General features: G+C 44.0%; 1 protein-coding gene across 7 annotated transcripts in view; it reads right to left on the reverse strand.

The window, feature by feature from the left end:
- Positions 1-13,988, reverse strand: part of LOC135899726 (uncharacterized) — an 80,844-nt gene that overhangs the window by 43,585 nt on the left and 23,271 nt on the right. For all 7 annotated transcript variants that reach the window (XM_065429045.2, XM_065429047.2, XM_065429050.1 and 4 more), the window contains one exon: positions 514-544. In XM_065429045.2, coding sequence (XP_065285117.1) covers positions 514-544 — 31 coding nt within the window. The remainder of the gene's footprint in view (positions 1-513; positions 545-13,988) is intronic.

Raw genomic sequence — 13,988 nt, forward strand, 5'->3', positions numbered from 1 at the left:
GGTCATATCTGCAAACCTCCAGGCACACATCTGCTTAGATGATACTTAAAGGTTGCCGATAAGAAAATTTGGCCATTACCACCCTGCATAACACTTGTCTGTCTTCCCTTAAAGCGTGCGTCTCTTGATGAGCTAATTCCCCTCCTGAGCTATGAAAGACCAATGAACCCGACAGTTAGTCCTTAACCACTCCTGAAGTTTTGCCAAGATTACTTCAACCGCACATACAGAATTAAACGCTAAAAGGAAACAAAGTAGAATACTCCTATGAGCAATTACTCGACAGTACCATGTCATGTCGCTATGAATTTGGTCACTAAAGGCGATGCGGACTGATCTACGTGTATTAGGAAAAATTACATCCATGTCACATAAACTGCTGACAACGAAAACAGAAGTTTGCACATTAGTCCTACAATGACTCGTTTCACTCCGTAATCTGTGTGCTGCTAATTAATGACCAATTTAGCCAGAGTGAAATTTTGTTGCAGTTCGAAGAAAGGTGACACTCACCAGCCTTAAGGTCAGCTCTGTCAGGAGTCACCTGGGAGAGAAAGGCAGGTGGAGGCAAGAAACTGAGAAGTGTACAATGACAAATATAGTACCACTGAATTTTTCTTTACAGTCAAACCTTATTACAATGAAGTCACATCCTAAACAAAAATGCCTTTGTTATACAGTTGATTTTCGTTAATTTGACCTTGGCAGCGCCAACCAAATTGATTGAATTATCTGGTGGGTCGAATTAAAAAATACGCACGAAAATGCCAAAACACACCTCTGATTAACTTGGCAGTACTCGCCCGATTCTAACACACCCCCGAATGAAATGTGCATCCGCTTCCTACATGTCGAAGTAGAAATGTAATGCTCACCCGATTATTTAACTAGAAAAATGGGCAAGGGTCAACCACATGTCGCAAAATGGCAGCAAGTTTGCTAAAGCCTCGCCTCGCCGCAATGCAGCCATGTTATACAGTAAGGCATACAAATGAGGCAAATGCAGCTTTGGTTTTGTATTCGATTGCACCACGCAGGTAATTTCAGGCCCAATTTTTTTGGCAAAATAAAAGGCGCACTTTAAAGTCAGCCAAACACCGTAATCAGACATTGCAAGCTACCATTATAGGCTTGAAAATCTTCCTAGGGCAAGCTGAAAGTGTTTTCAGAGGGAGATAACATGTGTTCAACACATTCAGCGTCCCCTAAGCTCCACTGAGACATGCTGCCACTAACAGGCGTCGCTATTGCATTCAGCATAGGAGTCAAGTCGAACCCTGTGAACCTGACGATACCGACCTAACAGGTTCAAATTATCCAGCGGGGAAAGCCAAAAAAATTTGCTTTTGCGAGAATTTTATAGTAGAAAAATGAGAAAGCAAGGACAGGGAATACAGCGCAAAGTGAAACTTTACTGTAAAAATTTAGCCGTGTTTGGCGAGCCTTGCTCGAGGCTATCTGGAACAACATTGCCGATAGTACAACTTGTGCCCCCATGCTTCGCTCAGCGATCGCTGCACTCATTCTCAACCGCTAATTTGCGGGAATATGATCACTTTCGCTAGATTTTACGTGACCTGGCACTGGATGTGTGTGTTTACGACCAACATTGTTTCGAGCTCATAACAGCGTCCTTCCAGTAATGAGAACACTGTCAACACAGTGTCAGTAATGCTGTTGCCTGCAGACATCAATGCATTCAAAAGTGACAGGCCAAGAACACGGCCCCGTTGTCTAACAAAGATTTGCCTAATAGAGAGCTTTAAAGTAAGGGAAGCAAGCGGCTTGCATCTGGGTCTGCGCCTGCACAGTGCCGTAGCCTGTAATTCTTGCGTACACAAGCCATTTGCACTCCCTAATTTAAATCTAATGCTTAACCTGCACATGCTGGCTGCTAGGTGGTAACGAAAACAGTGACCACATTCCTGAACAATCACTTTCAGGGATGAAAGAAGGCCTCCATTCCCAATCATGGATTGAGGCATAGTGTAACAAGCTGTGGCCATCGCCTCATGCACCCTGACCACTTCAGGCTCAAAGCCCAAGCCCACATTTGAGGATGCAGCTTGTTGTTGGTTCTATTGCGTGGTGGCAAAGACATTGAACTCCAGGTGAATTGAACCCCCTGAAAGCTCCATGTGCCTTGATTTTAGTTGCCGAAGGTACTATATACCATGTTTTGCAAGACATTCGATGTTGGCACATTCCAGTGACAATATAGAAAGAAGAGTTCTTAGGGGCGTGCGAATACCTAATAGGATATTTCGAATTTAATCAAGAAAAAAATACTGAATATCAAATCAAGTAAGAAAAATTTTTCGTAAAATTGTGTGTTTACAAATTTTCGGCAATAAATCACTGCTGCACATGCTTGGGAATTTCCTAGCATTGCATAGTAAGAATGTAAATAACTTAGCTACATAGAAATCAACATATACAGTACAGTCGGCTCTTATTAATAGGAACTCCAAATTAGTATGGCAGCACTCATGATAGCTCAGTTCTAGTATATGATGATACGGAAAATATTTCTTTATATTTACATAAATATATACGATATATATTTTATGTATAAATAAATAAAAAGTATATTTATATATTTCCTTCTGAAAAACCACGCTTAAATAACAAGCTTTCGTTCTCTCTTGGTGAACCTCAGTAGCTGCCATTCCTCACCAGTCCATCATGACACTACGGAGTACAGTAAAAGCTCGTTAATTCGAACCGCAAGGGGAAGCCGATTCAGTTCGAACTAACGAAAGTGAAGGAGGGCAGTAGGGCATGTCAGAAATTTGGCGTGTCAGAAAGTGATGGCGTGTGCCCGCGGCACACGCCATCTTCAAGTCGAAGCTCTGGGTCCGACTGTGCCACACCACCGATGTCTACCGAAACGAACGTTAGCCGAGGCTTAACACCATCACAATGAATCGCGACGGCCGATACCTCCTAAGCTGAAAACAGAGGTGCACAACCGATGAAGACTGCCGAGACAAAGACGCTGAACATGTGCAGGTAGCGAAAGCCCTGATTCGTTGGTTCTTGATTGCAAGCGCAGCTGCGACGTACTTGATTCGCTGTGTTTTGGAGCTTGCAGTGCCATCTCCGCACAACATTAGCAGCTGTACAAGATTTGCAAAGCCTCCCGAGATTCGCAACAGGCAAGAAGTCTCGGAGGTTACGTAGAACGGAGAGGCGGCAGCCGCCGCTGCCTTCTGGCTGACCCCACGTCGGTTAGATTTTTTTCCGATTTTGCCTTCTCTTGCCGTTCTCTCCGTTTCGGAGGCAATACAGCCTTGTGTGTAGGCAGCAGGCGCGTTTCTCTGGCCGTGTGCCAGGCGAGCGCAGTTCGAATTATCCGTGAGGGAACCTTCTCGCGTTCGAATTAACGGACTTTTTTATACATAGACTTCTGTGGAGCTTGGCCGGACCAAATCCTACAGTTCGAATTATCCATAAATTCGAATTATTGAAGTTCGAATTAACGAGCTTTCACTGTACTACCCAACACCACGTGTTCCCGTGGAATCATTCGGTGCCACACATAGCTATTACACAGTTTCCACCGCAACCTACCCGTCTGTTACGCCTGCAGTTCCCAAAGACATACGGCATGCTTTTGTCACCACTGCCCACAGTGAGCACCATGTTTTTCGGCATATCCAGCACCTCCAGCACCTCGACCACTTGTTACGGATGTGGAATGAATTTATTTACAGTGAAAGGGTAGAGAAGACATGGGACAGTCCGAAACAGCCAATCACCCAAAAACCTCACGCCGCTTTTTCCTCTTCAACACTCCTCCAGTGCAGCGTTACAATATCGTTATATGTGGTGTTGCTATACTATATGTATTCAAATCTAGGCCAATAGTTTTTTTAATTTAATCATATGCTAAACTTTAGGGTTGGCTCAGATACGAGTCTATTAAAAGACGCTCCTGTTTATAATCGAAAATAATAAATACGGTGCATAGCCAGTGCTATCCAGAAAAATCAGTACCAGCCAACCGAAGTACACAAGGGACGTCACCATTCTGAGTTGTGTCGTATCGGTGTGTGGCGGGGCGTTATTGTAATGGCACTAGAGAGGCGATGACACTATGGTGGAGCTTTCAAACAAAACGTGCTAGCCGCAGAGGCATCGTCAAACATTCAAGCTGGGACAGGTTTTGGCATCAATGAGAAAAACTTCCGTCATTGGAGGGGGAAACAGGTGGCGCTTTGTGCATGTGCCGCAACGAGGAGACGACAGTGATAAGGAAGTAAGCACGCCATTAGGAGGAGCTACTCATCGAGATCGCGTCGCATTTTAATGCGTACGAGCATGCGTATGAGGCTAGCAGCGACAATGACGTGAAGTCAGCTCAGCATGTTCATATTAAATTAATGCTGTTTTCATTTTGTGAACGCTGTCCTCACTTCTTTGTTTGGCTTACGTTCAAGGTAAGTTTTATATTTTGTCAGGCTTCGGACAGTCAGAGGTCAGTTTAGAATCGGGGCCGGCATGGATTCAAGTAAATATGGTAAATGGACTGCACAGTAGATATTCAATTTGAGAGTTGAATTAATCGAGTATTCGCACACCCCCAATAATTTCTTGCTCGTAAAGCATGCACTCAATTATGAAATTATGCATATGCTTCAAGCCTGCATTTGAAATTTTTATGAAAAAGCAGAGCATAACTGACTAACCAATAAATGAATAATTACTCTATAATTATGTTAACTCATCAGAAAGTTCCTAGATCACCATCCTCCCACCTCGTCTTTCTTGCAGTGGAGTGTAGAGTGCCTTGGAATCAAGCTGCGCAACTTTGACACACTTATAGAGAGTCCACTATAATTTGTGCCCAAGGGGGATAAAAATGTCTACATTAGTGAGAAATGGACTTGTTTTTGCTGCACTTTGTTTTCTCCGCACACAGTGGATCAATGCACAACAATCTGCAGAGAATGCAGCGCACGCAAAAGTGTCATCACATGCAGGGAGAGGTTCATAGCGATGTGGCCAATCCATTTTAAACAGGCAACACAGAAAAAAGGGATGGCCATGAAGCATTTTTGGCAACAGCAATCTCTTCCGGTGCTTTCCTCTTTGCTAAACAAAAATGGCAATGACCTCACAAGTGTGCTGCAATTGCAGTTTATGCAATTTCAGTGGGCAAAAAGTATACCCGAGCTAATTGTGTAAAATGCGAAGCATTTCTTGGCCAACATTTGCCACTGACATTATCTATCAAGCCGCCTGCGTCTTGGTGCTCTCATGGTCATTTCGTTAGCTTGGTAGGTACCAAAATTGGCATAGTATGACAAAAGCATATGATGAACATAAATGATAGGTCATGACAAATGTACCACGACATGTGCCATGTAAATCATGAAACAGCCACCTACGTCTTGGTGCTCTCATGGCGGTTTCGTTAACTTGGTATGTACCATAATTGGCATAGCAATGACAAGAGTAGGACGAACATAAATAATAGGTAATGACATGAATGTCTCGACATGCGTGTCATGTAGGTCATGAAACAGCCACCTATGTCTTCGTATGTACCAAAATTGGCATAGTATGAAAAGTGCGACAAAAAAATGATAGGTCATGACTTGAATGTCACGAGTGTCATGTAGGTCACGAAACAACTGCCTAGGTCTTGGTGCTTCCATGGTCATTTCGTTAACTCACTAGGCTTCCCACATACCGCTTCGCATAATATCGATTCCCACAAGGTGTGAGATCTGCTGGCTTTATCTCTGTTAGCACTAAAGAGAAAGATAATATGGGGACGAGCGTTCCAGCAGATTTCGTTAATGCAATATTGCGACTTGGTGACGTTGTATTACCAAGAAATATGAAATGCATTGAATAGTATAGGCGACATTGGGAATATTAAACTACCGTAGTTCAATGTACCGAGAATTTCGCCTTGGGGTTTCAGGTTTGTAGTTCATTTACTCATGTTCTCTTTAATAGAGGGCCAATTGTATAAAGCTTTTCACTAATTGTAACAACAAATTATAACATTAAGTGAAGCAAACAGACAGCAACCCATCCTCAGAAAGCAGAGTTGGGAAAATATCTTCCCAACAAACAGCACCAGACAAGTCATGACAGAGGGGAAATAGCTGACATGAATGCTTCCAACAACTGACAGCTTATTGAAAGGTCACACCTGTATGTATAGATCCTTTCCCACAACTTTATCAGTTAACCAAGTTCGTTAGTTAATTTGGGTTTAATGGCACAAAGGCAACTAAGGCTATACAGCGCCAGTCACAAGACAAAAGAAAACGCAATGTTAAAGCAGGTAAACCTGCCTTACATTATAAATGGTTCAGATAACCAGTTTTCTCTAAAATGTCGAACAGGTTAGTAAATCACACTCTGGGGTCATCTGCCAACATTAAGGCAGGGTGTAATGGTATATGTAAATTACACAGGTTGTTTAAAAACTTCACTCTGTGTTGATGTGTGGACATGTCATTAGGATGTGTATGACTAAGAGGTTCATAAACTAGAAGAAAATGGGTTGCCCGAGGGCCCCGATTTTTATTAGTCATATCATAAGAAGCCTACAAACACTGACACCAAGGACAACATAGGGGAAATTACTTGTGCTTAATAAATGAAATAAAGAAACGGTAAATTAATGGAAATGAAAGTGGATCAAAAAACAACTTGCCGCAGGCGGGGACTCTCGGTTAACCCCTTTTCTCATTTTTTCATCCACGTTCAATTTCATTATCGTTTCTTTATTTCATTTATTAAGCACAAGTAATTTCCCCTATGTTGTCATTGCTGTCAGTGTTTGTTGGCTTCTTATGATATGTAAGAGGTTCACGGCATTTTTCGCAAGTTGGCAGGTTTTCTTTTCGAAGGAAGAAATGGTGCATAAGATGTGCGTCTGATCCAAGTTGACACAAGATCACCTCATAGAACCGTTGCTGGTGACAGCATGACTTCCACTCACCAATTACAGGTTTAATATGATGTAGCTCGTTGCTTAAACAATAGCCCCATTCGTGTGTCTCAAAACTCGTGTTTCACATCAAAATAGTCCCATTTTGATGTCAAGGCTTTCTGAATCGCCTTGATACTATTTTTATATGGTAGAGTTGTGTTTTGTTTTTGTGCATTGCCATTGATGCAATCTATCCGCTGCTTCTTTACCTCGTATCCCAACATGGCTTGGTACCCAGCAAAACGTAATTGATTTGCCTTATTTGTTTGACGTTAATGCATTCAAAATATCCCTTAGCAGGGGCTCCCATTCAGGTTACACGTGTAGAGCCGTGAGTATGCTTAATGAATGTGTATATGACTGTTTTCGTGTTTGTCAGCAATTATCTTTTTAACTACAGTCCATACTGCGTAGACTTCGGCTGTGTAGACAGAGGCATGTTGTGGTAACCTAATACTTGTTTCCCAATGTTCCGTTACGGCCCCAACACCCATGCATTCTTTGGTTTTAGAGCCATCAGTGTAACATTCCATGTAATTTTGATATTTGTCCTGAAGAGTGCGGAATTCTTGTATAATGTGTTCATGTGGGGTGTCTTCTTTAAATGTGTCAATGCCCAGTCACATAACAGTGCGAAATTGTACCACGGGGCCAAACGCTGTGGCTTTCTGGCAACCTGAAGGACTTCGCGAGGAACGTCATAATCCTGACAATATTCCTCATATCACAGGACAAGCAGCTTGTTCATGTTCAGTTTATTTGTATAGTGTAAGCATGAGATGCACTGTGCGACAATGTTGAAGCATATGTGTTGTGGTTAGGACTGAATTCTGAGTATGTAAGAAAAAGTTAGTAGTACTCTGCGTTGCTGTAAACGAGGTTCATCACAGTCAATGTATAAACTCTGGACAGGCGATGTTCTCTAAGCACCACACGCCAGTCGTAGTCCAAGGTTATGAACTGGATCAAGTTGTCAGATGTGAGACTGTCTGGCTGAACCATATATTATGCCACCATTGTCTAATCTGCTACATACTTGAAGCGGTCTGCGCTGGACGCATGAAAGAAGACGAAGGAAGGTGCTAGGGGAGAAGTGAGAAGGAAGAAGTTGGAATAAAATGGCGGACGACACCCGTCTCACTTAGATTATGTCATTTCTGTTGCCGTTCTAGTTAGGAACGCTACATTTTGGCGCAGCCGACAGTTTTCGAAGACCAGCGATGCGGGTGACGTTTTTCGTCGACCAGGCGTCATCAGAGTCTGTTGTGTTCACCCGATACCAAGTGCACGGTGAGCCAGCGACGGACCTTCCTCTTGAAGTTAGTTCTACCGCGCTGATCAACGTGGTACTGCAACAAGCTGCAATCAGCCGCCAAGCCCTCGTGCAAACAGGATCGGTGACAGTGAATCTACAACTGCAGACACTGAGCGAACTCGTTCTGGAACCCATACGACGTGGCACCCTCAAAGAGGAAACGCCTGCCGGGAAGGTGAGCCTAGACTTGAGTGTTATGGAACTGCAAAGGAACATTATACAACAGATCGTAATAATGAGAACTTTCGTCCAAGCGCTTAGTCGAGAGCAGTCAGCACGAAGTATTGTTGAACCAGATGTTTTTGAAGGAAAATCGCAAAATGCACACTACTGGCTGTGTTTTTTCGAGTACGCCTGTGACAAGAATCTGTGGCACTCCGACGACACAAAGATTTTGCATATGCGCCGCTATTTGGGCGGTATAGCCAGAAAATGGTATGACGTGCAACTCATGGATTATGGAACAACATGTTGGGAACTGTGGAAAAGCAACTTTTTAGGGGCTTTCGAAGGCAACGCAGTAGAAAGATGGGATGCGGCACTGCGGTTCAGTTATACAGGTGGCTCTCTGCTTGAGTACTGTCTTGAGAAGCGTCGCCTGTTGTATTCTGCAGAACCGAAGCTGTCGTCTTCTGCTGTTGTAGCTTTGATAACGCAAGGGTTGTGTATCGAGATCCGTAGTCATGTCCACCTCAAAGGTCCAAGAACGTTTGATGACCTTCTGAACTTTCTACAGACCTCAGTGCCAAGAATTACATCGAGAAGACAGCCAGATGGTAGAACAGAGCAACTTGATTCCAATCTAGAGTCGTTGCCGCCAACTGAATGTGAACACAGCTTCATAAACAAATCTCTGGGAAGCGTAAATCATGACTGTGAGGATGGTGAAGAACCAATTACCGCAGTTCACGGCAACCTACTTCCACATAATCTGTCTACCGTGCATCACAAGCCCCAGAAAAAGAGCTTCAGTGAGACAGTATATTTGGTGTCGTCAAGCTTATTGTACGCCCCCATTAAGGTAGATGGCATTGAAGTGAAGGCTCTCGTTGACAGTGGAGCTTCGGTATCTATTATCAACAAGACTCGAGTGGATGCCAGTCGTCTGCACGCTGGTAGAACATTGCGTGTCCAAGCCTACGATGGGTCAGTGACCATGCATAGCGAATGGGTAACCCTGGCTATTGAATTTCAAGGAAATGCTATTACCAGTGACGTATTGGCCATTCCCAATGTCACCTACGATTTTCTTTTGTCCCGTCCAGACATGAAAAAACTTAAGATGAACCTCTATTGGGATGACAAGGTAATGGCCGAAGACACGATAAGAACAGAAGACCCTGGTGAAGAACCTAGTGTATCAAGGCTAATTTTTCACCACGAAGACATCAAGACTAAGTACCCAGAGCTTATATGCATAGGAAGCTACCCTCCAGCAATGAAATCCCATGTCGTTCCTTTCGAGCTCGCAGATAAAACAGTGGTTCGTAGAACCCCCTATAATATGTCCAGAGATAAAAAGGTGTGGCTGAAAAAGGAGTTGCAAGAAATGTTAGACGCAGGTATCATCCGGCCTTCTGTATCCCCATTTGCTTCTCCTATCACTATTGCACCTAAAGAAGACGGGACATTCCGCCTCTGCACAGACTACCGGGCTCTCAATCGTCAAACTGAATTGATACCTTATCCAATGCCGAGAATCGACGACATCATTGACGAAACCGGTGGTTGCCATTGGTTTTCACGAATAGATCTCTGCAAGGGCTTTTGGCAGATTCCACTAAGTGAAGAAACGAAGAAGTACACCGCGTTCATAACCCCATTTGACTTGTTTGAGTACAACCGCCTACCATTTGGTTGGAAAAACTCCCCTGCGTGGTTTCAGAAGATTATGACGGACATTCTGAAACCTTACCTGGGCACATTTTGCAATGTGTACATCGACGACATCATCATCTACTCAAAGACAAAGGACGAACACCGTAGTCATCTTTCAAAAGTTCTTCATGCCCTCAGTCTTGCCCAACTCAAAGTCAACTTCAAGAAAAGTGCGTTCTTTCAAGATACCGTAGTATTTCTTGGCAGGGTGTTTGATGGACAGACTAAAAGCACCAAGCAAGAATCGGTAGAGAGAATCTCCAAGCTGGTAAAGCCTTATGATGTCCACTCCCTGCGCATTTTTCTTGGCCTTGCAGGACACTTCCGGGCGTTTATCAAAGACTACGCACTGAGAACAAGGTGCCTCACACGTTGAACTCAGAAAGACGTGCCTTTTCATTGGGACGAGAAGTGCGAAGCTGTCTATCGTGAGCTTGTAAAACTAATATCGTCGGACCCCATCTTGCGAATACCGGATTTTTCCTTGCCTTTCGTGCTGAACACGGACGCATCACATTATGCTACCGGTGCAGTTCTATACCAGAAGCCATCCAAACAAGCTGATCAAACCAAACACTACGTCGTGGGGTACTACAGCTATACCCTGAAACCCGCCGAAATCAATTACTGTACCACAGAAAAGGAAGCTCTGGCCGTCTTAAAAGCTGTGCAGTACTTTCGTACTTACCTGGAAGGTGCCAAATTCATACTTTTCACGGACCATCAAGCATTGACTCAACTTCTGAGCATGGCCCAGCCAAGAGGCCGCATTGCTAGATGGGTGAACTAGCTGCAACAATTTGATTTCGTAATTTCGCACCGTCCTGGCCCACTCCTCACTGACGCTGACGCCCTATCAAGATTACTTGTACAGGAATCAAGCAATAATCCAGATACAATCAATCATATTAAGCTATGGGAAGGTACAGAAGAGCTCCAGTTTATCAATGGAAGGTATCACGTACCACCAACTATGATTCCAAGGATTCTTCATCTATACCACGACACCCCTGAATCGGGTGGACATGATGGCTTCTGGCGCACTTATAAGAAATTGCTCATGAGATTCACATGGCCGGGCATGAAAAACGACATCAGCCATTACATCCGCACATGCCACCTCTGCCAGGTGAACAAAGTTAAATTCAAGCAATCGACAGACGTTATGACAAACCCTGAATATTCAAGCATCCCGTTCGAAGTAATTCATTTGGACTTCGCGGAGCTCAAAAAGAAGGGGGAAGGAGTCAAGCGAACGCAAGCTTTCTTGCTCTCCATAGATGAGTGCACACGGACGATTGCGGCTAAAGCTGGCAAAGAAGACGCAAACAGCGTAATAGACCTCCTCAAAGCTGAGTGTTTTAAACACACAAAGACGCTCGTCTGCGACAACGGGCCGGCTTTCCGGAGTGCCAAATTATCAAAGTGGGCCCAGGAGCACGGCATCATGATAAAGTATTCTTCTCCATACCACCCGGCAGCAAACGGCCTAGTGGAACGTGCCATACGAGACATCAAACAGTATCTGAAGATGTATCCAGACTTTGCCGGTGGCTGGAAGTGCTGTCTCGAGGCCGCTGTGAAGCATCACAACAGATCATACACCACGAGTTTAGGCTGCAGCCCTCATTTTGTAACTTCAGGTACAGCGCCCATACTTCCTGCAGATCGTGAGCTAGGTCTCCTAGAGAACCTCGAACTTGCGGAAGTAAGGAAAACTGTCAAAGAACAGGAGATCTACAAGCGCCGCATGAAGCGAAACTTTGATAAAAGGCACAGTAGCGAGATACCGGACATACAGCCTGGAGACTATGTCCTTGTAAGGAAAGGAGCTGTGCCCTCAAATTCAAAATATTGCGGACCATTTCAAGTTATTAAGACTGCATGCCAGCATGGAATATTGAAGAATGTCTGGTACGCCGGAGCCTCGGGCCAAACGGAGTGCGCCGCTATTGGAAACGTATTCAAGTATTACCCCAGGAGGTGTAATTAAAAGAAATCCGGAAGAGTGAAGCGGTCTGCGCTGGACGCATGAAAGAAGACGAAGGAAGGTGCTAGGGGAGAAGTGAGAAGGAAGAAGTTGGAATAAAATGGCGGACGACACCCGTCTCACTTAGATTATGTCATTTCTGTTGCCGTTCTAGTTAGGAACGCTACAATACTAAAGCGCGGTATATGTGCAGCAAGCATTTAAGGTCGGAGCCCCAGTGCTTGCAGGACAGGACTTTGAGAATGTTAAGTGAATTGTTCACTTTAATTTTAACACTTTATATGTACAAGGACGTTCAACTTTTTTATCAAAAAGAACACCCACAAACTTGTGTTCTTGTTTTACCGGTAGTGTCGCTTCCTATAGCTTAAGGATCGAATCTGGTTGTAGGCCTCTTTTCTTGAGTAAAGACAACACTAATAGTTTTTTCACTTCAGAAGCAAAAACAGTTTTCATATGCCAAATGCACTAGTTCATTTAATGTAATTTGAATGTGCCATTCACAAGTTGCCGGGTTCGATGCACAACATGCAATTTCTAGATCATCCACATATAATGAATGTGTTATAGAGGATGCAATTACATGATTGACCAAGCTCATTTTCTCCACAAGAAGTGTTGCGCTTAATATGCATCCCTGTAGCACATTTTCCTGAGTGAATGCACATGACAGCACCGTTCCTAAACGCACTTGGAATGTTCGGTCTGACATGAAATCAGCTAGACATTTGAGCATTCTATTGCGGACTCCTAAATCTGCCAAGTCCCTTAATATACCGAACCTTCATGTGTCGTGCGCCTTTTCTAGATCAAAGAAAACAGTGGGACAATATTGCTTGTGCAGAAAGGCCGCACATTGTGTTCTAGCCGGACTAGGTGATCCATTGTAAAGCAACCTTTCTTGTACTGATGGTTATCTAGCAGGTTCTCAGTTTCAAGGACGTATGTCAATCTTCATCATCATCATCATCAGCCTGGTTACGCCCACTGCAGGGCAAAGGTCTCTCCCATATTTCTCCAACAACCCCGGTCATGTACTAATTGTGGCCATGCGGTCCCTGCAAACTTCTTAATCTCATCCGCCCACCTAACTTTCTGCCGCCCCCTGCTACGCTTCCCTTCCCTTGGAATCCAGTCTGTAACCCTTAATGACTATCGGTTATCTTCCCTCCTCATTACATGTCCTGCCCATGCCCATTTCTTTTTCTTGATTTCAACTAAGATGTCATTAACTCGCGTTTGTTCCCACACCCAATCTGCTCTTTTCTTATCCCTCAACGTTACACCTATCATTCTTTCCATAGCTCGTTGCGTCGTCCTCAATTTGAGTAGAACCCTTTTCGTAAGCAGCCAGGTTTCTGCCCCGTAGGCGAGTACTGGTAAGACAGCTATTATAAACTTTTCTCTTGAGGGATAATGGCAACCTGCTGTTCATGATCTGAGAATGCCTGCCAAACGCACTCCAGCCCATTCTTATTCTTCTGATTATTTCCGTCTCATGATCTGGATCCACAGTCACTACCTGCCCTAAGTAGATGTATTCCCTTACGACTTCCAGTGCCTCGCTGCCTATTGTAAATTGCTGTTCTCTTCCGACACTGTTAAACATTACTTTAGTTTTCTGCAGATTAATTTTTAAACCGACTCTTCTGCTTTGCCTCTCCATGTCAGTGAGCATGCATTGCAGTTGGTCCCCTGAGTTACTAAGCAAGGCAATATCATCAGCGAATCGCAAGAGACTAAGGTATTCTCCATTAACTTTTATCCCCATTTCTTCCCAATCCAGGTCTCTGAATACCTCCTGTAAACATGCTGTGAATAGCATTGGAGAGATCGTATCTCCCTGT

This window comes from Dermacentor albipictus, chromosome 5 (assembly GCF_038994185.2).
Source record: "Dermacentor albipictus isolate Rhodes 1998 colony chromosome 5, USDA_Dalb.pri_finalv2, whole genome shotgun sequence".
Taxonomy (NCBI): Eukaryota; Metazoa; Arthropoda; class Arachnida; order Ixodida; family Ixodidae; genus Dermacentor; species Dermacentor albipictus.